Genomic DNA, 26769 nt, shown 5'->3' on the forward strand with positions numbered 1-26769 from the left:
AGCAACCCAAAAGTTGCGAGTTCAAATCTTATCACTGCCAACTTCACAATTTTAGCTAATTACCAACTTTTCAACTACTTAAATGTTAGCTAACCCTTTTAGCTAACCCTTCCAATAACCCTTTAACCTAACTCCTAAAAGTAAGCCTAACTCCTAAAAGTAACCCTAACACCTAGCCTAGCTAACATTAGCCATCTAGCTAGATTTTGTAACAATTCATACGGTTTGCAAATTCTTAACATATAATACAAATTGTAATTTGTAACATACAGTATCATACAAAATGGGTGATTGGCAACCACAAATTAATACATACCATATGAAATGTCTTGGATTTACGTACAGAATAATACAAAATGCTCTGAGACCAGGTTGCAACACCTGGAAACCACCTTTATTTCAGGCTGTGTGCCAAGAGTAAGCCACCCTGTGACTGGTCTCGTTACGTGAGCTACCGGAGATGATTTGACTCATCTCAACCTGCTTGTTTTTTCTTTAGTGAAATGTGTTAGACCAGACTGCTCCACTCGAATTGGCATGAAAGGCGGAGTTTCAACTGGATCAGGGCGGGATCAAATTAAAGAATTTCAGTAGCACCAATCAAACGTAAACTTACTCAACTCTGAGTTGTTGCAATGACGATGTGATTGTACTGTTTTGAATGGAAATGTGATTGTTAACACGGTGGATTATGTGACTCAGCAAATATTAGGCTGTGAGTGCACACCCTAACGGTTTCATGACTTGCAGGTCAGTTTGCCTCATGTATTGTCTTCTGTATTATCTCGCAGACTGAGTGTCAGTTCAAATGGTCTTATTTCAATTAGAATGAAGTTCTATTTGAAATAGGATCTTATTCCTGTTACATAGTAGGATATTTCAATAAAACATGTGCTTGGGATGTCTGTAATATTTAGGACTTTATGATGAAATATTCTCAAATGTACACAGAAAGGGACCAAAGGTGTCAATTTGGGTTAAAGTAGAATTAGGTAGTTACAGTACACAGTACTTCATTGTAAATATGTCATACTGTTTAGACGGTTAGCTGACAACGTCACGAAAACAATGTGCATGCTTCAATGGGGCAGAAGTCAGTATGTTGTTGTGATTCTGGATGGCCAGATAACTAGCAACAATGACAAGAACCTGTCATGTAGGGAATAGTAGATGTCTCGTTTCAGCTAGTTTTATCTTGTTCTTGATACCATGTCTTGTTTTAAGGTGTTTTGACTGATGTCACGTCTATGCTAATATGTCTCAAATTCGCTAGCTAACCAACAACTGTAAGAATATATTTGTGAGACAAGTGCTCATCATTGTGCAAATGTATTTTACAGTATGTTTTCAATAGCCTAAAATCGGAGACAAAATATAGTTTACGTTGTCAACAATCTATGCCAACCCAGTCTGTTTTTCCCATAGTAGCGAATGCGTCGCTTTTGTTGCTAAACAACCATCCCGTCGATCTATGCTACTCGTTAAACAATTTCCTTCACAATGTGTGGTTCTACTTAAATTTGAAGCCCCTAAATATATATGTTTACTAGATAAGTACAATGATAGGTACAGTATAACTACAGTGTAGGAACATATTATTAGGCCAACATAGTAATTACTAAAGTTGCCTGACATGTAAGATAACGCATATAGAAAATGTACCTGAGTACCATGCAAATACAGTTTTAGGGACAACGCAGGGAATTCTTTCAGTTTAGGTTGTCTGTTGGTTGAGCGGTTGGTCTGGACTAGTCCAACATTTAAGTGAGATCTTCTTCAAATAATATACAAAATGCCAAACACTGTAGTCCTAAAGTGAATTGGATATATATTAATTTCACAGCACATTTGAGCAATTTTTCATGTCCTTAGTGGGAATATCTTGGAGAGAGTATGGGGCGGGCTGTATCATGTGTGGTCTCTGGAACCTATAACTTAGTCATATGTGTACCTTTGGTGCTATTATGTCTTTATCCTAAACTAAAGTGTCATTGGGACTTGTAAAGGTGCTATTTGGATAACATGTATTGCTATAATAGTATTTTATTTTGCTTGAAAGTTGTAGTGTTTCCTTTCCTTTAAAGGTGGTCATGTTTTCAAATGTTCTAGGAACCTCATCCTAAGAACAAGTGTGTGTAAATCTTCACCATGTGACCTTGATCGCTGACTCCTTGGAAAAACCCAGCAGCCGAGATGAAACAGAAGAGGACTGCTAACTGCAGCACACTCATCTCTCTTGTGGAGAGTAATAAGCATTTGTGCACACATCCACACACCTACGATACATACACACGTATTTGTATACATCACAGACACACGTGACGTGCATAACTGGACATGTTGACCCCCCTGAACAAAACATTTTTGGGGGGTTTTAAATTCCTCTACAGTACTTAGTGTAGTTGTAGGCCTAATGTATGTACATACTTGTTAATACTTACTGTAAGTATGTTGTTTAAATCAATGAACCTGTTATGTATGTTCTCTTGAGCTACTACACATAAAACAAAACTCCAGCTATTTTACTTTTCCTGTTGAAAATATCCCAAGTATCCCAAGTATAAATACATTAATGTACACACATTTAATGGGGGAGAAATTCAAGGAGTTGGCCATTCAAGAAGTTTGCAGAGGTTGGTAGTTAATGTATTGTGCACGTTCTGATGCATGTCAGTCATACATCACTCAGGTGGTTGCTACACACTGGTGGTGAATGAGTAACTCATACTTATGACTGTAGCACACAAAAGTGCTGTATAAATGCAATCCATTATTGTTATCATCCTCTCAGCCACACCTCCTGATCTCAGCCAATCCGTGAGCAGGCAGAAATAGACTACCCCCCTGGGATGTTGTTATTGGAATGAGGTTGCCACTTGAAGCCTTTTACTATGCCCCTGCTACTGTTACCCCATAGTGCCCCTCCTCAGCCCCATGGTTTGTTTTCCAACCTAACCTTGGATTGCATCATGTGGTCCTGGCCCTACTGAGTAGCAGCCAATCCCTTTACATAATGTTTGCTGCAGTTTAAGGCCCAAGTATATGGGCCAAAATACACTGAGGGCCCGGGGAGAGGGAAGGAGAGAGAACACAGTCACAAGATGTTCCTGTTCTCATAAACAAGTCCTACAAGGAAACTAGCACATACAGTAGCAAGTGTTTCATGGCCACATAGTAATAATAGGTAAACAACCAAAAGAACGTGGTCTACAGGTTTGGGTCATGGCAATAATTCAACATATTTTGCACAACCATTAAATAAACAGATCAATTATTTTGGGTGTGGCATAGGCTACAGTGCATTCAGAAAGTTTTCACACCCCTTTACTTTCCCCACATTTTATTGTCTTACAGCCTGAATTTAAAATTGATTTTGTGTCACTGATCTACATACAATACCGCATCATGTAAAAGTGGAATTTGAAATGTCTTGAGTCAATGAGTATTCAACCCCTTTGTTATGGCAAGCCTAAATAAGTTCAGGGGGTAAAAATGTACTTAATAAATCACATAATAAGTTGCATGGACTCATTCTATGTTCAATAAAAGTGGTTAAAATATTTTTTTAATGAATACCCCATCTCTGTAGCCCACGCATACAATTATCTGTAAGGTCCCTCGATTGAGTAGTGTATTTCAAGCACAGATTCCGCCACAAAGACCAGGGAAGTTTTTTAATGACTTGTAAAGAAGGGCACCGATTGGTAGATGTGTAAAAAATAAAAAAAAGCAGCCGCTGAATATCCCTTTGAGCATGGTGAAGTTATTAATTAAACAAATGGAATACAGTTAAGCACAGGCAAAATACTAGAGGAAAACCTGGTTCAGTCTCCTTTCCAACAGACACTGGGAGACAAATTCACCTTTCAATAGGACAACAACCTAAAACACAAGGCCAAATCTACACTGGAATTGCTTACCAAGATGACATTGAATGTTCCTGAGTGGCCTAGATACAGTTTTTACTTAAGTCAGCTTGAAAATCTATGGCAAGACTTCAAAATGGCTTTCTAACAATGATCAACAACTAACTTGACAGAGCTTGAAGAATAAAACCAAAAAATGATGGGCAAATATTGTACAATCCAAGTGTGCAAAGTTCTTAGAGACTTAACTAAAAAGACACAGCTGTAATCGCTGTAATTTCTAAGATGCATTGTCTCAGGGGGTTGAATACTTAACTAGTTGTATTTTTCATACATTTTAATAAATGTTAGAAATGTTCTTCCACTTTGACATTATAGAGTATTTTGTGTAGATTGTTGACCAAAGATGATACTTAAATCAATTTTAATCAAACTTTGTAAAACAACAAAATTAGGAAAAAGTCAGTGGGTATGAATACTTTCTGAAGGCACTGCATGTAATGAGTAATTTTATAGAACTTGCTAAAGCTCGTTCTTAAACATTGTGAGAAAGCAATCCATTGCACATGATCAAAATAAATTGGGTCCCTCTTTTACTCATTGTGTCAATGTTGCTTAAGCCTAACGGGAAGATACAGTAGCTAATTTGAAAATGAGAGACAATTGATTGCCTGTGTACCACCTCCTCAGCAATTTCTGAAACGTGCGATGCTAGGTCACGACTCACTAGATAACATGCCATAGATGTGTAGTGTGAAGATATGAAGGCGACGCGTCATTTTGAGCCCCACATTGTTAGCTAAAAAAATACATATATTGTTTTGCATGTTATTTTGGCATTAATACGTGTCACATATCAGTTTGCAAACAATGTAAAAAAAATATATATAATCATTGACTTAATAAAGCCGCATACAAACATGGTCTCTTTTTTGATTTATTGGGTAAGGCAGCTCCAAAATGCAGGTGTTTCAGCCTAGCTCAGTGCTTTCTGTGATGGTGGGGCAGCCAGCAGAAAAATACGGAGCAAAGGGGTTGGTAATGTTCTCCAGTTGCGCCGTGATTGACTCAGTGTTCTGTCACTCATGGGGACACTACGTCACCGCCAAATCTAAGGGTAGAGCTCGAAAATTCAAGCCCCTTGGGTGCTGCCATAGAGTTACATTAGAAGTGCCCATCTAAGAAGGCTCAAGGTCATTGGCCACAGAAAAAAATCTAATCACATTATATCTACAGTAGCTTTGATTGGACTGATCATGTCAACATCATACTTTCAAAATCTTAGCTAGCAGTCATCATAATGAATCATGTCAACAATCTACTGACAAATCCCTTTTAATCCTTGTCATATGAAGATAAATAATTAATAGAAATGATAGATAAAACGTATCGGTGCTCATCGGCCATTGGACATAAACATTACACAACATGATGGAAATTGCAAATTCAACAATGACAAGTTTGGAAGGAATCAGTGGCCAACTGCTAGCATTGCAAAGATATCACTAGCCTGCTATTCAGTGTTGTGGCTGTGTGGTCCCAAGTCTGGGTTTAAGGGTATCTTTTCCAAGCTTAAAATGATAAACATTCAACATTGGCCATGCTGTCAATCCGGCATTATTTCTGCCGCGCTTTATTAAACAACTGTTAACTCAGAACTGGGAAATATGACTTTAGTGAATTCAAGACAATTGGGAACTCGGGGAAAAAACAAGCTCCGACTGGAAAAATACGTTTTGAACGGTCAACCAACTCGGGAACTCTGGCCTCTTTCTAGAGCTACGACCTGAAGATCACTGACAATCATCATCATGATTTGACCTTGTTCTTTTCTGAGTTCCCAGTTGTCTTGAAAGCACTATAAATCCAGAGAATGCCTAACTTTGATGACAAAATTTGCCCACGAAGGACTGCCGCACCACCTTTCTGTTCTAGTGAGCACAGCACAACAAGGTGAGTCCAAAAATGTATTGTATGCTGCTGCATAAATTATGTAATATGCCAGGGAGATATGTATACTGTAGCAAAGAAAGTAATACTAAGTGTATGTTGTGTAGTAAGCTGTTAGTAGCCCATGTGCCTCACCCTAATAATTTTGTCTATTTTCCCCTCTTAATTTCGCCTACTGTTCTGACTTAGTGATGCACATGTAGCCTATAACCTGTTTTAGAGAAATGTAATCATTAAATATTGTAAGAGCTTTCATTGTTTGCTTATATGCCCCCTTTATTTATCCTACGGTTCTGACTTGGTGTACAGGGAGAACACTGTAAGAACGGCCCATGTTCTGAATTTTGTCGCTGTCTATGTCAGTGCTGGACAAATAGTTATATTGACTAAGTCCGTCTTAGCTCGCTCATTAATGTCTTAATTGAAATTATGGATTGCCACTTATCCGCTTGTTGTCCCTTTATACCATAGTTTGTACATCTCAATTGTCAGTAGAAACCACATTTGTTTAAGCAAGTCAGCCATATCAGCTATGTTTTTTTAAAAGGCAGTAAATGAGGCTGAATGAACTGTTTCGCTGCCAGACAAGGCTCCGCTGATAGCCTGGTGTAGCAGTGGTAAGGTGTTGGCACTGCTGTTGGGACTCTGCTGTTGGGACAGCTTTATGTAGGCCTTAACAGTTTGTGTGCACCGTTTGTCACCGTTATAGTGCAATTAATGTATTGTTTAGTGTTGTGTAGTGGCTTTGCTGGCATGCATCCCAAATGTTTGTTTTTTGTTTACCCCACCAAGATTTACATGCTAAAATTGCCACTGGATGAAGAGTCCTATACTACTAATATTTTACTGTCCTCCTCTAGTCTCCATCAATGAATTGCCCTGTAAATGACATGTATGTTGCACTAAACTAGTGTGTGTGTGTGTGTGTGTGTGTGTGTGTGTGTGTGTGTGTGTGTGTGTGTGTGTGTGTGTGTGTGTGCGTGCATGCATTCACATAAAATGCGTATACCAAACATTAGGAGCACCTTCCTAATACTGAGTTGCACCTTACCATTATTGATACACACGGGAAACTGTGAGTGTGAAAAACCAGCGCTGTTTCAGTTCTTGACACAAACCGGTGCGCCTGACACCTACTACCACACCCCGTTCAAAGGCACATAAATCTTTTGTCTTGCCCATTCAACACATACACAATCCATGTCTCAATTGTCTCAAGGCTTAAAATTCCATCTTTAAAGTGTCTCCTCCCCTTCATCTGCACTGATTGAAGTATATTTAACAAGTGACATCAAAAACAGATCATCACTTTCACCTGGATTCACCTGGTCAGTCTATGTCGTGTATCCCTATTGCAATTTGTCATTGCCAGCCTGCCTAAGTAATAAGGATTAGTGAAATGCATAGGCTATTATCCGTAGAAGTCCAGTCAGTGTAAGAAGAACTTTGTTACACTCGGTAAGGACACAGAAACAGAATTCCCTGAGTAGGATAACTGTCTGGCTGGCACTTTTTATTCAGAATCGATTGTGAAAAATACTTAGCCTTATGCTATTGCTGAAATGCATCTCTTGCCATGTCTGACAGAACACGACCTGAATAAACATGATCATTGTTTGTGTCCTAAACACACACTAGTCTACATCCTCTTCATTCCAGCATGCCTCTCACTGGAACTCAGGGGGAACAAAGCAATCCACTCTCACCCAGTTCCATTTTTGTCCCCTCTCCTAAAACCTAGCACACTGAAAATGCTTTATAGAAGAAAACAACACGGCAGAATCTCCACAATGTGGTGAAAGGCTGTGTCTGCTTGCACACCTACCTAATAAATGAGAAGGTGTATGGAAAGATGCTATTGGCTGAATGGGACTCCCAATCACGGCCTGGATTCGAACCAGGGACTGTCGTTACGCCTATTGCACTGAGATGCAGTGTCTTCTACCGCTGCGCCACTCAACGAGAACGCACGTAATTCCTAATCCCAGCCCATGTGATGAACCAACCGCCTGTTGTTGTGTTTAGGGTGCGAGTAACCGAAGGGGCTGGTTGAACCGAGAAGTGGGCGGAAACAGTCGTGAGATTAAAAAGCCTTGTCGGGATGCATTTCGTTCCATCTTCCACACACTCACGATCTGGCTTCCCCTCGACCATCTCTGCAGCTTTGATGAAAGCAGTGGGTCAAATAACGGCTTTAACACTGGAGCTGTGAAAAACGAAAACGGGGTAAATTAAAAATAGTTTGTCGATAGTTACTTTGGCTTGACGTCCTTTCTACTCTGAGTTTTATCGAAAGTAATGCTTTGTCGACGGTTGACAGCGCGTCAACTATCTGGCTAGCCAAATCGATTCATTGACTTAAAATACCATTTACATATTTCTTCACGCTTAGCTTGTTTAGTCGGTTGACTCCGTTGGTAATTCATTTCAGGATAGTTAATCAATCGCATCAATAACTAGCTAGCTAGTTAGTCACGGACAGTGTTTGCTTCTACTAGCGCAGCGTGGGTTCAGGAAACGTGTTTTGACAACAGACAACGGGTCTAGCTGTGTTATTTAAATTGGGTGTACTATTTTTTTTAATTTTTTTTTTAATGTAATATTACAGCTACTCGTTAAAGTAACGAAATCTTTTTTCCAATGTTTCACCCCATGTCTAGCTTGATAGGCCTAACTAGGCTATTGTTGTAAAATATTCCCGATTGTTGTGTAATGTTTATATATATATTTTTTTTACCACAGTGCTCCCGTCTGGTTGAAAGCACAGCATCATCCTGACCAGACAGCCCAGCGATAATTTGCTGCATTCTCTCTAAAAGAAACATTTTGTAATTTGATACCACATAAACGCTGCAGTCGCCATCAGTCCCTCATAATCAAAGCAGAATGGTGCAAAACATGATCAGCGAAGTCACTGGATTCCATAGCTCTTTCAAGGTGAATAAGTGTTTCTATTAGATTGCATTGGTTACAAGATGGGAAAAGTGAGACCAGACTCCATCTTGCTATATTTAACTACATGTCTTCACACTGGGTGACAAACGTGTGTCATTGCTACCAATGTTTACAGTGCACACATGCAGATATGGATAATGACTAATTGAGTTAGAGGGAGACTGTTAAACTGGCCTACTTGGACAATGTTTTTAAATGGCATAACAGCACAGATTGGTTCAGATGTTATTGTATATATGAAGCCTGGGTACAAGTGAGCGGTGCACAGAATTGTACACTGGATACAGTATCAGCTGTGAAATTCTTGAAGCTTGATTCAATATTGTGATGGATGAGACCATGGCCACTGTAGCAAATAGGTTGCTAATTTTACCATAAATTGTGTGGGTCATTTTGAGAACTTTTAGTTTAAATTCACTGGTTTGTTCTGCTCATCTAGGGCCAAAATCCCTTTGAGACTGATGAATTCACAGAAAATGGATCCCTCCTTGATTCCGACTTCAATTTTGAGTCGTCGAATAGACATGGTAAGTGCATTCCTTTGTTGTACTGAACCCATAACTCTGAAGTTCTCATCTTACTCCAATAGGTCAAGAACGGCATCCTGGGACACATCAACTCTGTAGTACCATTTCCTATGTTAAGTAGCATGCTGTAATTCTATATTATTCTTACATATTTTTGTGATTTTGTAGATATTCCCTCCAGCCAACCTATTGACATCCCTGATGCCAAGAAGAGAAATAAGAAGAAAAAGCGTTGCAGGGCAACTGACAGCTTCTCTGGCCGATTTGAGGGTGAGTCATTTTCTTATCTCATGTGAAGGACAGATTCTGTAGTTTATAGTACAAAATAAAGCAATTTTTTTAGTTTTAATTTTTTGTAAATGTGTCCTACTAGATGTCTACAGGCTGCAGGCAGAGGTTCTTGGAGAGGGGGCATATGCAAGAGTGCAGACCTGCATCAACCTCATCACCAATAAAGAATATGCTGTGAAGGTAAGATGTTTCTCATGCTGCACAAGTTCTTTGAAAAGAAACCCCAATATCATTGAGTGCCTGACTGTTATTGTAATGAGTGGTTTGTATAGAATTTGGGAACGTGCCCATTTTTATAGGAAAGGTTATTGAAGGCTTTCCCAGGATATTGCCAACTTCAGAGGGTAGTGTCTGAAGTGTGCGTCACTCCTGACATGGGCCTGTGACTGCTATCGTCTCACTACTTTGCTGTTTGGGCCTTGGCTTGCGCTCAATATAGGAATGTTACATTGATCATTAGCCACAGGCTGTGAATTGTGCACAGGAAGGCATTGCTCAGGAAATATAGCCCCTTGATTTAATGATTTTTTTTTTTTTTTAATTTAACCTTTATTTAACTAGGCAAGTGAGTGAAGAACAGATTCTTATTTACAGTGACAGCCTAGGAACAGTGGGTTAACTGCCTTGTTCAGGGGCAGAACAACAGATTTTTATCTTGTCAGCTTGGGGATTCGATCTAGCAACCTTTCGCTTATAGGCCCAACACTAACTACTAGGCTACCTGCTGCCCCTCTTTACCCAGTCTTCTCTGGCATCTACATTTGTGGACTGTACTCTTGTAACCTTGTTTGGGACATTTCAAGACAGACTTTATCATTTTTGTTCTGTTTAACAGATGTCTGAGGCTCTGTCAGTGTTTTGCTGCTGCTGTAGTTTTAATGGGCACTGGGTACCTAGCTACTGCTATCACAGAAACTCCCCCTTACTGTGTTTTTCTGGCTCCGCCATCCAATAAGAGCCAGCCAAAGGCTACTTCCACCCCCTCTCTTTGCTCTCATTCGTCAGCCAGGCTCTTAGTGGTGGGAGGTGTGTGTGCTGGCAGCAGTGCCAAAACATAAAACAGTTTTTTTTTTTGGTTACATACACGTGTTTAGCAGATGTTATTGTGGGTGTAACGAAATGCTTGTAGGACCAGAAGCGAGGCAGCCCTCTCTGTCGGGGGCCATTTCCCGCATAAACCCGGGTAAGGGTTTTGACCTGGCGCGTTCACTTTATTAATTTTTTTGTTCCTCTATCACACTTTTTTTGTTCATCTAGCACCACTGTCCCCCCCCCCCCCCCCCCCCCCCCCCCCTACAAAATGGGGTGTGGTTTGAAAAACAGTTGTTAGATTCCTGTGACTCATTCTCCCTCCTTTTGCCTTGAGGTAAATGTTGTGAAATTCAATTTGGTATGTTTTTCATTTTTGCAGAAGTGTTGTAAGATTTAGTTTGTTCCACATTTTGTATGGATTCTTGGGATGCTGTAAGACAAACATTACTTTTGCATCCAGTATATTAATGATATTTGTTCCCCTCAAATCTTTCTAGTAATAGTTGTTAACTTAAGAGGGGTCCTATGGGGAGGTTCTAGGGGGTGGGGTGTGGGAGAGCCAGTGTCTGAAGGTCAGTTGAGGCTTGGAGGGGTCTGACTGCTCACACCAGATGTCCTCATCAACTACCCCTCCCCCTCCCGACGTCTGGACGTTCTAGTGTTGCAACACTAGAACGAAAGCCAGAGCTGCAGGAAAACAAACTGAAGGGGCCGGCCTCCTATCTGCTTGCCTTCTTTCCTGCCTGGCTAGCTCCATCCTGGGGCCCAGCATACTGAGTGCTCCTGGGCTGCCTGGGAATTCACATGTCTGGGTTTATTTACAGACCTGCAGTATGACTCAATGAGGCCAGGCTGCAGGGATGTATAGCCCCTGCTGGGTGACTCTCTGACAGTAAAACCCCCACAGCCCTCCATAGGGATAAAAGAGGCTCACCCCATGCGTTGTCTATTCATTTAGCCATCTATCAATTCTCCCATTATCAGTTAATTAATACTAGTGTCTGCTACTTGGAGGCTACTCATTGGAAGTTGTGTTCAGGAGAAAGCTTTGGTCAACACAGGCCTCTAATCCTAGAAACATTGTGCTCTGGCCCGGTGCGTTTCAATGGCAGCTCTAATCCAGCTAGCAGGAAGAGCGTCACGTACACCCTCAGACAATAAGAGGGGGCAGCTGGAAAATGTAGGAATTTGCTTTTAGTGTCAGCAGTCTCTTTTGGCTTTGCAACAAGCTGGACTGCCAGGCAGCAGCCTACAACGGTACTACAGCTAAATTTAGTCTCCACTCTGTTGATGCAACTGGGAACTGGCTGCCTGTGATGGATGGGATGAACCCTTTGCCCCTTTTTGCAATATAGGTTACACACTTGTACTATGTTTAGAGGTGTGGTGCTGTGATTCTTAATCTATTGGCTGTTTGGGTGGGTAGGCACTAGGCAACCTCCGAATTAGGTTAACCCTTCATCCTAGCTGTGCCTAAAGTGGTGAGGGGGAAGTGGGGCTAAGGGCACAGTATGATACATACATGGTGGTTGGAAGCCTATTCCCTTAACCCAGACTCCTCCACTCCAGATTATTGAGAAGAGACCAGGTCACAGCCGCAGTCGCGTCTTCAGGGAGGTGGAGATGCTGTACCAGTGCCAGGGTCACAGGTAAGATTACTGCCTAAATGTCAACCACATGGCTGACTTCTGACACTTTTGTTGTTGTAGAAAGCAGTGTACCTTACTTCACAAAATGCTCTTGGCACTAAATGAGTAATGCTCTGAGTCAAGTTTTTCCAGTTATTCAATACAAATATTTCCAGACTTATATATGTTTTTAGTAATGGTTATAATTGTGTGACCACAATGACCGTGTCCTGTTTCCTTCACTGCAGAAACATCCTGGAGCTGGTGGAGTTCTTCGAGGAGGAAGACAAGTTTTACTTGGTGTTTGAAATGCTAAGAGGAGGTGAGTGCTTCTAACCAGGCTTAAATGCTCTGAACACTCACCACCAGTCTCAGGGGCTAATGTAATGCTATAGTAAAATACACCATTTCCTATTGCATGCGTCTCATTGAATTGGTCAGTGTAGCTTAATACAGACACTTTTTAAACAAGACCATGTAAGGGAGCAGAGTAGTAAGTATTGTTGACCCACAGGTTCGGTCCTGGCTCACATCCACAGGAGACAACACTTTAGTGAGCAGGAAGCCTGCGTTGTGGTGCAGGACATCGCCAGCGCTCTGGACTTCCTGCATAACAAAGGTAAGCGTCCTCCAGCAGGGTCGAGCTACAGCCCAGGGCTTGCCTGCCAGGCCAAGGGGAGGATTGGGTTTCACATTGGTACTGGGAAGGGCCTGGAGATGGGCTGGCGTGTCTCACGAGGGCTTTGCACTGCAACTATCTGATCTGGTTTCAGCAGATGGTTGGAAGGCTCGGCCCACTGTACTCCTGGGTATAATAAATGGGCTTAAGGTCTCGTGTGTCGCTTCCACACCTGGGCTGTTGGGTCAAAGATCAGCCATAGGTCCCCTGTGATCCCTAGCAGTGGCCCATGCTGGTCATTTGACACATGCCAAAATACAACCCACCCGTACTGTTTAATTCACCATACCTTAGAATGACACCACTTTTTTTATTTTTTATTCCTTTTTAAAGGAATGGCACATAGAGATCTGAAGCCGGAAAACATCTTGTGTGAGCACGTGGACAAGGTACGTTTCCATTGCTGGGTGTCTGATATCTTTAGTCACTGACACAAGGGCAAGCTAATCTGAAGTTCAGTATAATTGCCAGTAAGTCGCCTTCCTAAAGTGCTATCATACCCCATGAAAGGCATAAACAAGAACCAACACCCTGAACTTTGGTCACTAATCTCTTGAGCGGCATCAGAAGAAAGGATGATTTTGTAACATCTAAAACGTGCCTTCCTCTGTAGATCTCTCCTGTGAAGATCTGTGACTTTGACCTGGGCAGTGGGATCAAACTGAACAGCGACAGCTCACCCATCTCCACCCCAGAGCTCCTCACTCCGGTCAGTCAGTCTACTACACTGTTGTGCCAGTCCACTTCACCTTGATTCATTTTGACTGCATGTATAAGTAGTATGGGAGGGAAACAGAAATTCTATGGAAGGCAGTAGGGATCTGCATCGTTCCCTTTCAAGACGATTCGATACGTATCTAAATACATGGGCTCCAAAACGGTACATTTTAGTTTGAAACGATTCGGTGCATTTTGGTTTGACTAGAGAACGAATGGATGCGATTTACTGACATTTGTTGCATAAACGTATTCATTTTCTGTGCTAAATTCTGCTGTTGATGGAGCTCATGAGCTGGATCTGTCTGTGCTGACTTGTGTGGGTGTAAATAATGTATATCTATGGTGTATATGCTGAAGGCATCTGAGACATAAGGGAGACTAGGCATCTACCACCACACTATCACTATCAAATTGCGGGGGGGGGGGGGGGTCGCAATTTAGCCTATGCCCCCCCCACTTTGGTTCTGAAATTACAATCACTCTCTAACTTGTCATTTTTGCAGATTAAGTGTTTGAGCTAGTAATGTATCGATATTTACAAATGTAGCTATGACATAGCCAATGAACATACACTACCGTTCAAAGGTTTGGGGTCTATTAGGTATGTCCTTGTTTTTGAAAGAAAAGCAAAATTTGTCTATTTAAAATAGATCAGAAATACAGTGTAGACATTGTTATTGTTGTAAATGACTATTGTAGCTGGAAACGGCAGACTTTCTTTTTTTTAATGGAATATCTACATAGGCGTACAGAGGCCCATTATCAGCAACCATCACTCCTGTGTTCCAATGGCACGTTGTTAGCTAATCCGAGTTTATAATTTTAAAAGGCTAATTGATCATTCGAAAACCCTTTTGCAATTATGTTAGCACAGCTGAAAACTGTTGTCCTGTTTTAAAGAAATAAACTGGCCTGCTTTAGACTAGTTCAGTATCTGGAGAATCAGCATTTGTGGGTTTGATTACAGGCTCAAAATTGCCAGAAACAAAGACCTTTCTTCTGACACTCGTCAGTCTATTCTTGTTCTGAGAAATGAAGGCTTTTCCATGTGAGAAATTGCTAAGAAACTGAAGATCTAGTACAACGCTGTGTACTACTCCCTTCACAGAACAGCACAAACTGGCTCTAACCAGAATAGGGAGACGAGTAAGGAGGCCCGGTGCACAACTGAGCAAGAGGACAAGTACATTAGTGTCTAGTTTGAGAAACAGACGCCATACAAGTCCTCAACTGGCAGCTTCATTAAATAGTACCTACAAAACACCAGTCTCAACGTCAACAGTGAAGAGGCGACTTTGGGATGCTGGCCTTCTAGGCAGAGTTGCAAAGAAAAAGCCATATCTCAGACTGGCCAAAAAACCCCAAAAAGATTAAGATGGGCAAAAGAACACACTGGACAAAGGAAAATTGAAAGAAGTGTTATGGACAAACAAATCTAAGTTTGAGGTGGTCGGATTACAAAAGAAGAACATTCGTGAGATGTAGAAAAAATGAAAATAGGCTGGAGGAGTGCTTGACGCCATCTGTCAAGCATGGCGGAGGCAATGTAATGGTCTGGGGGTGCTTTGGTGGTAAAGTGGGAGATTTGTACAGTGTAAAAGGGATCTTGAAGAAGGAAGTCTCACTCCATTTTGCAATGCCATGCCCTGTGGACGGCACTTAATTGGAGCCAATTTCCTCTTATGACCCAAAGCACAGCTCCAAACAATTTTTATTTTACCTTTATTTAACTAGGCAAGTCAGTTTAGAACAAATTCTTATTTTCAATGACGGCCTAGGAACAGTGCCTTGTTCAGGGGCAGAACGACAGATTTGTACCTTGTCAGCTCAGGGATTTGAACTTGCAACCTTTCGGGTTACTAGCCCAACGCTCTAACCACTAGGCTACCCTGCCGCCCCTATGCAAAACTATTTAGGGAAGAAGGAGTCAGCTGGTATTCTGTCTATAATGGAGTGGCCAGCACAGTCACCAGGTCTCAACCCTATTGAGCTGTTGTGGGAGCAGCTTGACCGCATGGTATGTAAGAAGTGCCCATCAAGCCAATCCAACTTGTGGGAGGTGCTTCAGGAAGCATGGGGTGAAATCTCTTCAGATTACCTCAACAAATTGACACTAGAATGCCAAAGGTCTGCAAGGCTGTAACTGCTGCAAATGGAGGATACTTTGACAAAAGCGAAGTTTGAAGGACAAATATTATTTAAATTAAATCATTATTTATAACTATGTCATCTTCATTTCGCGTATGTTTTCATGGAAAACAAGGACATTTCTAAGTGACCCCAAACTTTTGAACAGTAGTGTATAGCACAACATTAGATTTCACCCCATCTCAAAATTGACTGGTTCAAAGTTTGTCGTGCTTCCTTTCTCCGCCAGCTTTGGCCATGCAGTGCACCTCGCAAAAGTGATTCCTTGTTATACAATGAAAATTTGATAATTTCATATCGAGAAATGACCATTTACACTGATTGCTTAAAGCAAAACTATTGCTGATGGGGGGAACCTGAACAATCTATTGTAAGCCCCCTTCAGCAGGTATAGCCAGATGAGTGGTCTCTGGTAGTTGTCTCCGGCGCCTAACGCCCAGTGGTCAGCGTGCAAAGCTGGGCACTGTGACTAGACTATTGATATTCCCTAGGGTTGTTCGGCATGAAAAGTGACTTGTAGCTCAGTGACTGTCATAACAGTTACATGCTTCGTTCCACACTGAAGGAGAGGACGTGTCAGTTGTCACTAAATATGAGGTATTTTCAGAAGGTAGAAAAAGGTAATTGGAATGAATTAGCAATTTGTAGCGATTGAATCTATTTTGTTTTCTGACTGGTGCATGTTACATTTGGATCGGTTTGGGGTTCGCTGACTGATGCAGTCTTATCTGAAACATTTGAATCAGGGACCGGTGCGCGTCCCTAAAAGGCAGGTGTGATTTATAGGACGTGGCACAAAGCCCCGGTGAGATTAATCGGTCACATGCTCTGCCGCTGGCTGTTTCCCCCCCCCCCGGTGCGCTCTCCTATCTGGCAGCTCCTAGGCTTGGATATCTGGATTGCTCCTGTCAGCTCCATTCGAATTCCCAAAAGTCTAATGTCCACATCCTTCTACTTATCAGTGGAAATGGTGAGGCACATGGGGTTATGATGGTTTAACCCCACGTTTCGTCAAAATAACTATTTTGAACCCGGAATGGCAGTTATTAGAATGATTCAAATGTAAAGGGAACCCATCTCATTATTTGCCCCTCTTCCCATAGCTGTCAGAGGAAGGGATATGGGTGTTAGCAGGTGAAGCTGATAGCCTGTCCAGGCTAGCAAGAGGGAGAATGTGGTGGATTTTGCATTGGAACCTGACCTAGCTTTAGCAGCCTGTTGGTGGGCCAGCTCTGCCCTGGCCCCTTGGTAGAATAGTTGTGGGGCCAGGGGTCTCATGGGTTTAGTCTGTGGTGTGATGGGGTGGGTCACACTCGCACATTTGGCCAATGTTGGAGACCGACTAGGTGGCGTGAGTGCTGAGTGGTCTCCCCCTCTATGATGTTGGGTCTCTGCTCTCTCCCTCACCTTGCCTGCATCCCCCTCTGGTTTCAACAAGAGCCTGGTCTTTATCTAAGAGATTGCCCTGGTTCGGGTCAGACTTTTTTAAAATTAAGGTATTTTGTCATTCCTGTGTAAAGAACTAGATGTAATATCCTTGTAGGATTAAGGCTACAGGGAACAGATTGCACATTTGCACAGACAGCGAGGCTAAACTATGGTATGTGGCTGAATGAGAACCTTATTTTCCTTGGAATGGTAATTGGAACGAAACAATGTCTCCCTTCACTGAGCCTCTGCTGCATTTCTCTGGTATCACTTGAGCTTTAACATGCAGAAACAGAAATAACATTGCTACCCACCCTCCGGTCTCTTCTCACTGTAATTGCCACCCACTTTCTCTCACCACATTTGTGCAAGCCTGCATTTCTCTTTGTATTCATGAAACAAAAGCCCCATGTCTGAAGCTTGTTCTATAGAAATTGAGTCTTGCCCTTGTACCTAGCAACTGTGCTTTGATTGGCTGAGCCAGGGGGAGTGGGGGGGGGGAGTGACGTGTGTGCCCAGAGCTGCTCATGCGCTCGCCCTTGTTTTTCTTTCGCCTCATCGCAGGGGCAATGTTATCTGATTTTCATTTCTCTTCCTCACCCCCCTTTACCTGCATGTCTGCACTTAGGCCATGTTATTCTCTGATATATAGTTTCATAATACTTACAGATTTTTCATGTGCTTGAGTAAATTTAATTTGATAAAAGGCACACTAAGACAATTTGTTTACTGTACTTGTAGAGGTTGAGAGACTTCAGGTGGCAAGGGGGGTGAATTTTAGGGAAGAGCTGGTCTCTTTTCTGAGAATCATGTTTGTGGTTTCCTGAGAACTTAGTGGTGAAAACAGATCGGCATGGGGCTGTGTAGCAGTATGAACACACACACACAGGCCTGTGCTGCACCTTAAGGGGAATTCACAGCAGTTGTCAGAGGTTTGTCTGGTGCAGCTGAGGTGCTGATGAAAGACCAACCCCTCTTTCTGTAAGCAGTCCTCAAACAACAGCTGTGTTGTCACATGACTGTATGGGCTGACTGGTCACATGGTTAGGAAAGCCCCAGGTTGAGTTCACCAACAAATCTACAGACGTCAGCTGATTAACCACTATCTGTGTCACAGCAGGATGGTTTGAGACTGATGCAAGTCTTCAGCAGTATTGCACCAGCATGGTTATGTTTAGTAACTCTAGGAACCTGCTGCTGTACAGGTATCAGTTGAGCTGAGCTCTCATTTTACCCCCTTTAGCCGCCCCACACCCTTATCAGTGCCTTGAGCAGTCATAGTCTAGCCAGCCTATCTCTGACTGCTGGGCTTAGCCATGTTTTTGAAGGGAGCTCTGAAACATGAGTACTCTTGATGATCATAATCCCATTACTCCTCTAAAGCACCTTGGTGGACAGAAATATATTTTTTTCCATGATGCTGTTGTGTTTTAGCTGGCAGTGTGGTGGTTTTTCCATGAGGGTTGGATTTGACCTGAATCTGGGAGTGTTAAGGAAGGCAACCAGCTGTGCAGGGGTTGGGGCTTGCTGGCCAACAGACTAGGCTTTGTCTGCTGAGTCCTGCACTGTGAATTTACATTCCATAAAGTGCAGTGGGACAGAGCTGGGGTGACAGCTGGACCAGGGCTCACAATGGAGGCTAGCTGTGTGCAAACAGACCACTCCAGCCTCTCCTCCGATAGAGGAATGTGATTTTGAAGTAAACGTACACCCCTGTGTCAGCTTTAAACACCCCCCCCCCCCCCCCAAAAACAGCTGTTCAGAGCCATGGTGTTGCAGCAGGCTCACATTGTTTGGGTTTTATGAACATTTGGTTTACCAGAGGTTATCTTGGTATCTCCTTCAACCAGAGCACCATTCATGATAAAGCTAGCTAGCCAATCAGGAGTGTTGAAAGGGTGTCCTTGATACCTCTCCTGACCTGAGCTCTGGGTTTAGTTTCTATGGTCTGGTCAATCTAACTCCACAGATTGAGGAATCATCATGTTTGTTGATTATTGTAATTTTTACTGCAGTTTTGTGATATCCAATTGTCTCATCGCTTCAAGTCTCTGGAGAAGTGAAGGTCGAGACATGCATCCTCCGAAACATGACCCGCCAAGCCGCACTGCTTCTTAACACACTGCTTGCTTGACATGGAAGTCAGATGTATTATTTGCCAAGAGGTTGTTCAGTTTCTCTGAAGGTAAACAGAAGAGAAGCTAATTAAATCTGAGCAGGGCACTGAGGGCAGCCAACTCCTAAGGAATGGTTTTGTTCTCCTGTCCTGTTGAACTAGCAACCCACACATTCCTTCATCCCTGCTCAAAGTATTAAAACACCATAGGGTGTTTGTTTGACGGAGTTATGCAACTGTGCTAGGCTTTCTTAGACTGACCCACCGACAATCCTCTTTTCCTAGCTCAGTGTTTGGCCTAGTTTCACATCCCACAGTCACGCTGAGCCTGTAGCCTGATCAGTCGGTCCACCGTGGGCTTTGAGCCGAGTGCTGAGATCATGCCCCACTCATCCCTGCCCTCACCTCCCAGCCCACTGCACATAATGTTCTTCATGCCTCGTTACATTTTCTGCAGAGATGTTTTGGAAAGCAGGGGGACTTAAAGATATTCATCAGTGTGGATAATCCCCCCCCTTGAGCCCATCTGTACTGCTTTAGTTTAGCCCAGAGCTGCTGTCTACCATGTGACTCTCATACAGGCTTATTCTTCTGTGCAGAGGCATCAGCTAAATAGAGCAGGCAGAAATGTTTTGTTCAGGGACGTTGGACAGCATAGACTTGTTTTTCCTTTTCACTGTTGAACTCACATATTACATTCAGCTGTTTTATATAGCTGCAGCAGTAGCCTCAGGTGGGAGTTGTTGACTGTTCCCAGAGCTAACTAACCCTGCAATCTGTCTGTTTCCTACAGTGTGGCTCAGCAGAGTACATGGCCCCTGAGGTGGTGGAGGCCTTCAGTGAGGAGGCCACCAACTATGACAAGCGCTGTGACCTGTGGAGCCTGGGGGTCATCCTTTACATCCTGCTGAGCGGCTACCCGCCCTTTGTGGGCCGCTGCGGCAGTGACTGTGGCTGGGATATGGGAGAACCGTGCCACACATGCCAGGTAAGAAAGGACGCAAAGACCACCTCCGGGTGCACCAGATTCTCGCTCTAGCTTTGTCTCCCTTTTATTTATCATGTGTGCTCCTGAAACTGTATTCTGTTTGTTTAGTAGGGAGTATAGTAGTCCTAGACGCATGTGTACATTTATAGGACACCTGTGGCTTGTGCACAATTGTAAAATTCAAGCTGTACGTTCCTTACTATGTGACGGTAAAGAAAGCGCTTATTTCTTCTCCAGAACACGTTGTTCGAGAGTATCCAGGAAGGGAAGTATGAGTTTCCTGAGAAGGACTGGGCTCACATCTCCTCAAGTGCCAAAGACCTGATCTCCAAACTGCTAGTTCGGGACGCCAAGAACCGCCTGAGTGCTGGCCAGGTTCTGCAGCACCCCTGGGTGCAGGGGGTAAGTCTCGCGCGCTCTCCCTCCCACTCGTTGACACACATTTCAGTGGGTAGAATGGGTCGGGTTTTTTTGGTCTAAAATGGGTCTGCTTTAAAAAAATATATATATATTTTTTTTTTATAGGGCTTCTCTGACACTCTGCCAACATCCATCCTACATCAAAGGTGAGTTCATCTTTTCAGAGTTCCTGGGGGATATGGGGTATGTGTAGTGTATCCTGATCAACTCATTATAGGAAATTACAACTATTGAAAATGAAGTGCCACCTTCTGCATTGTTAATGTCTATATTTGGTCTCATCCTATCAGAAACAGTGCCAAGGACCTGACGTTCTTTGCTGGCAAGGCGGTGGCCATGAACCGGCAATTGGCTGAGCAGGCTGTGATGGAGGAGCAGCAGCAGCTTGACGAGGCTCCCATGGTCATCACAGCCAGCTCCACCTCCATGCGCCTCTCCCCTCCATCCAACTCAAAGCTGGCCAAGCGCAGGCAGAGGGGCAGCCTCTTGAAGACTGGGCCCGTCTCTGCCTCCGAGCTCAGTCAGCTCCTCACCCCCCTCGTCATCACGTCATCATGTGCCTAAACCACCACCTTTGCCCACCCCCCCCAACTCGGATCTCTAGACGACTGCTCAGCCTGGCCTCTACCTGACCGCAGCTCTTCAGCCATACTGACTGCAGGCATGTCCCCATCATTAACAGGAGACCGCTACCATGCCTGCTGTCTGTTTCCTAACTGCCTTCTGCCCCACAACAGCACTTGTAAAGCACATCAGCCAGGGCATGCATGCACATGCACATCCATGCTGCTGGGTCTGCTAGGGACTGGAAGGTGGATGGGAGGGCTCTTCAGCTCTGTTTTCATTTCGTTACGTTTAAGGCAGAAAGTTTGAACCAAGCTCAGACACCAAAGGACTACCTGTTGTGCTGCTTTCACGTTATAACTAGATCAACTGTGACTTAAGTTTACCTGGAATGTTCTCTTTGCCTGTATGCATGAATGCCCCATCAGCAGATACATACATGCTTATGCAATAGCCAAGAGGATGTGGAGGGATTCAGTGTAGAGTTCAGAATGCTGGAAGCGGATGCTGTTAGGTCCTGGTGTAGTCCACTGTTTGGCTGGGACTTTCAAAGCTTTCAGATTATTTTGCTTTATCTTAATGGATAAATTCCTCTTCAACTAAGCCTCTGTAGAAAGTTATGCCCACAGTACAAAACCTTGTGGCTGTGCACTTGAGCCTCTAGTACCAGAGAATGTGTATCTATAACCAGCCCTTATTACGCTGCAATGTCTACCAATTCAGTTTCATAGATTAAATGAATTATGCCAAACTAGCACTGGCCATGCATCATTCAACATCCATTCCTCCTGAATTTCTACGATGCAGTAGGGGTTGAATTACATTTGTTTCGCCTGCCTCTGCAAGAGGCTTTATGCACCAACCCAAAATTCTTGGTGCATGTAACTAATTTGATACCAGACAGGTATCCTACAAGGCAGGGTAAATAAATTAGCCTGCTAACTTGGATTAAAAACCAGAAATGACTTGATTTCTTCTTCATTAAGAAAGCTAAACATAATGTATTTTGGATTAGTCACTAACCATGTTTCCATCCAGACTTTTTATGCGATTTTAAAACAAAAAAAAATGTAATTGCATGTCTGATAAATGTCACGGCAGGCCTTACGGAAACGGCAAATTTGTCAGTGAACTTTAACAAATGTTAAAACAAAATATGATAGGTGAGATTTGTCAGTACAATTTATTATGTAAGGAAATGGCGACGCAAATGCCTTTTTATGCGCAAATATTGATATAACATATTGTAGTAAACTTGGAGTCATGCGATATGTTGTGGTCCGCCCACTACGACTCAAAGAATGTCGTTTATTAGGTTACAGATTACATAAATTAACTTCACAAGGTGGCGAAAGCACATTCAGTGATTTTGATTGCTCCTTTCCAATAAATATCGAGGGTCTTATTCTGGAAACATGATGATCGTGCTTGGCTGCTTTTTGACACATCTTGCTATTTTGTCCATAATCTCATGTAGGTTATCCTACCAGCATTGTATCTGCAAGCTGTTGACTAGAGCACATGTACCAAGACCAGTGGGCATATTTGCAATACACCATTTTTATTTTGTTGACAAAACCATCAGTTGCAAATGCGATGGAAACGTGTATTTGGTACATGGGAATTTAACCGCAAAAGTTATTTGTATGTGCACTACGTCATCACGTACAGCATTTTATCCTCAACAGGTCAACTTGATGGAAACCCATCTCTGGGGAAAATGCGCGTATTTGTTTTTCTGCAAAGTTTCCGAATATTTACATGAAAATCTGTCGCTAATTGGATGGAAACCTAGCTAATGAGACTTCCCATTTCAAGCTTCTCTTTAAAAAAAAAAGAAGTAATTTCTGAACATTTAGGCACGTTAATGGCTAACTCCTTGATCCAGCTTAGTTGTATACGCCGCTGACATTTCAAAGGGTTTGCCTGACGCTACCCTGGTCATCAGACCATTTAGATGTTCACATCTAATACATCGTAAGTAATTTGACTGCTGGTTAGTGTGAAGTAATTCTATGCCATGGCTGTCATAACCTGTCAAGCATAGCAGGGTTAGAAAAGCACATTTTGGCCGCTGTGACTTAGCTATTGTATTTGTTCCGAGATCAGGTTTCAAATCCAATCAGGCTTTTCCGTTAAGAGGGTAACCTGATACTGTCCTCTATAATGTGACACACACCCTCTCAGAATGCTTCTAAACTGCATCATAACTTTGCATAAAACATGGTGAAGGAGACTATTGAGAAGAAGAAAAAAATATTACAAAATGGAAAAGCATTCCGAGGCTATGTAGCTGTAACTAATCAGTATTTTTTTTTTAAAGTTTACTTTATTTTATGTTTAACTCCATGTCAATGTTTAAATGTGCCACTATTTGTTTTTTTTATGTCGACCTGCATGTGGCGTTCAGGTGGAACACCGGATGTTTTTTTTAAAGTGTTGAATGTACAAGAGGATGTGAGATGGGGGGGAAAGTAGTTTAATTCTTTTTAAATTAAACATTTATTTGTATCTGGAGCGAAATAATTAATGCCCAGTGAAGGCTTTTACTGTTTTGTATGTGAGAAGTGTTGGTAACTATCTGTTTGGAAACAAGTTAGGCTATTTCTGAAATGTAACAATTATTTTACGGTGATGGTCTCAAGACACTGTAGCCATTTGCCAAAGAGGGTAAAAGTAATGAAAACAAGTGTTTTGACCTGAGGTTTCTCACAGGTTTTTGACACGAGCACGCATTCTCAAGGAGTAAGAAACTACTAAACTCATGAATGTCCATGTGCTGTTGCCAGCACCGCAGTGTGGAACTCTTGGGGGGGAGAGGGAGGGAGAAGATAAATGACCCATTATGCTCATAATAGGACACTGATTGTAATCTTTTAAAGAAACCTTCTACCAATGCATCTTTGTGGGGGTTTTATGTCTTATAGTAAGACTTACTTGAATGTGTATGCAGTTGTTTTCTTTGTTTGTGAAACTACCTTGCTATCAAGAATCTGAACAAAAGCATCAAGCTAAGTAAGGCGGTCTTTAGGGTTTTGAAAATACATATTCAATTCAGTTTCTACTTTAAAAAAAAGTATCTAACATGTTTTTCTCTACATTTTGTTGGGATTCTCAGAAATGCACAAAGACTTGGGTAGTACTCTTTAGATATAATTAAGGTATGAGTTGCCTTCGTCATAATCATTTCTACTTTTACCCAATGCAGTAGTTTTGGACTGCCTTTTTATTTGGAGAGAATGAATACAAGCTATCCCTAGCTTTTTAAATATTTTTTTTTTGTCGCTTTTTGTAAGACCTTTTTATAACGTCAACTGGAGAGCCATAATCCACTTCCCCACAATTTGAATGTAGCCCACCAGCAATGCATTTTTTTACATTCACATTAAATATTTTTTTTTATAAATAGTTGCGTTTGAGGGAGGTAACATGTAGATTTGTTTTTCTAACATGTGGTTATGATATCCTCAAGCCTTGAGGCTTCTCTTGAGTGTTGTTGATACTTGTTTTTAACCTCTCCCAGCCCAAAAAATATTGATGGGGAAAAATGTTGGAAAGTACATATTACATCAGACAAACATTGATTTTAAATAAGCACTTTACTGTACCATGTGACTGATTTTGCAGTTCACGTAAAGCAACATTTGACTGTTGCAGAATTTTGTGTTTTTTTTCTAAAGATACAATAAAAATGCTTTGAACCACTTTTTGTTGCTTTTTTTTCTTCTTCTGTTAAGAATACTTAATGCCTTCAGAAAATGCACACCCCTTGAGTTTTTCAAAATGTTTGTTACAGCCTGAATTTTAAAATGTATTAAATAGGAGAGTGAATTCACACAATACCCCATAATGTTAAAGTGGAATTATGTTTTTAATTTAAAACCCCTTTGTTATGGCAATCTTAAATAAGTTCAAGAGAAAATGTGCAATAATAGTGTTTAACATGATTTTTGAATGACTACCTCATCCCTGTACCCCACACATTATTTTGGTTATGTAGTGTATGTGGACACCTCGTCGAACATCTCATTCTGAAATCATGGGCATTAATAAGGAGTTGGTCCCGCCCCTTTGCTATAACGGCCTCTAGTCTTGGAAGGCTTTCCACTAGGTGCGGGGACTTACTTCCATTCAGCCATAAGAGCATTACTGAGGTCGAGCAGTCCGCGTTTCAATTCATCCCAAAGGTGTTTGATGGGGTTGAGGTCGGCTCTATGCAGGCCAGTCAAGTTCTTCCACACCGATCTTGACGAACCATATCTGTATGGACCTCGCTTTCTGCACACAGGGGCATTGTCATGCTGAAACAGGAAAGGGCCTTCCACAAACTGTTGCCACAATGTTGGAAGCACAGAATCGTCTAGAATGTCATTGTATGCTGTAGCGTTAAGATTTCCCTTAACTGGAACTAAGGGGCCTAGCCCGACCCATGAAAACCAGTCCCAGACCATTATTCCTCTTCCACCAAACTTTACAGTTGGCACTATTCATTCTGGCAAGTAGCGTTCTCCTGGCATCTGCCAAACCCAGATTTGTCCGTCGGACTGCCAGATGGGAAGCGTGATTCATCACTCCAGAGAACGTTATTCCAGTGCTCCAGACTCCAATGGCGGCAAGCTTTACACCACTCCTGCCGACGCTTGGCATTGCGCATGGTGACCTTAGGCTTGTGTGCGGCTGTTCAGCTATGGAAACCCATTTCATGAAGCTCCCGACGAACAGCTCTTGTGCTGACGTTGCTTCCAGAGGCAGTTTGGAACTCAGTAGTGAGTGTTGCAACTGAGGACAGAAGATTTTTATGCGCTTCAGCACTTAGTAGTCCCGTTCTGTGAGCTTGTGTGACCTACAACTTTGTGGCTGAGCTGTTGTTGCTTCTAGATGTGTTCACTTCACAGTAGCAGCACTTACAGTTCACTGGGGCAGCTCTAGCAGGACAGAAATTTGACGAACTGACTTGTTGGAAAGGTAGCATCCTATGATGGTGCCTTGAAAGTTACTGAGCTCTTTAGTAAGGCCATTCTACTGCCAATGTTTGTCTATGGAGATTGCATGGCTGTGTGCTCGATTTTATACTCCTGTCAGCAACGTGTGTCTGAAATAGCCGAATCCACTAATTTCAAGGGCTATCCACATACTTTCATATTTTTTATTTTTTTTATTTCACCTTTATTTAACCAGGTAGGCAAGTTGAGAACAAGTTCTCATTTACAATTGCGACCTGGCCAACATAAAGCAAAGCAGTTCGACAACATACAACAACACAGAGTTACACATGGAGTAAAACAAATATACAGTCAATAATACAGTAGAAAAATAAGTCTATGTACAATATGAGCAAATGAGGTGAGATAAGGGAGGTAAAGGCAAAAAAAGTCCATGGTGGCAAAGTAAATACAATATAGCAAGTAAAACACTGGAATGGTAGATTTGTAGTAGAAGAAAGTGCAAAGTAGAAAT

General features: G+C 42.2%; 1 protein-coding gene across 1 annotated transcript; it reads left to right on the plus strand.

Moving 5' to 3' along the window:
- The first annotated feature begins 7900 nt into the window (after positions 1-7900).
- mknk2b (MAPK interacting serine/threonine kinase 2b) lies at positions 7901-25017 on the plus strand. Its single transcript, XM_029707150.1, has 14 exons — positions 7901-8042; positions 8559-8753; positions 9211-9298; positions 9467-9568; positions 9672-9769; positions 12191-12270; positions 12498-12571; positions 12764-12868; positions 13262-13317; positions 13542-13637; positions 20134-20328; positions 20566-20730; positions 20854-20894; positions 21039-25017. Exons 2-14 carry the CDS (start codon positions 8703-8705, stop codon positions 21310-21312), a joined length of 1425 nt encoding a protein of 474 aa, XP_029563010.1. The 5' UTR covers positions 7901-8042; positions 8559-8702; the 3' UTR covers positions 21313-25017.
- Positions 25018-26769: the final 1752 nt, after the last annotated feature.

The sequence above is a fragment of the Salmo trutta genome, chromosome 22 (genome assembly GCF_901001165.1).
Source record: "Salmo trutta chromosome 22, fSalTru1.1, whole genome shotgun sequence".
Lineage (NCBI taxonomy): Eukaryota > Metazoa > Chordata > Actinopteri > Salmoniformes > Salmonidae > Salmo > Salmo trutta.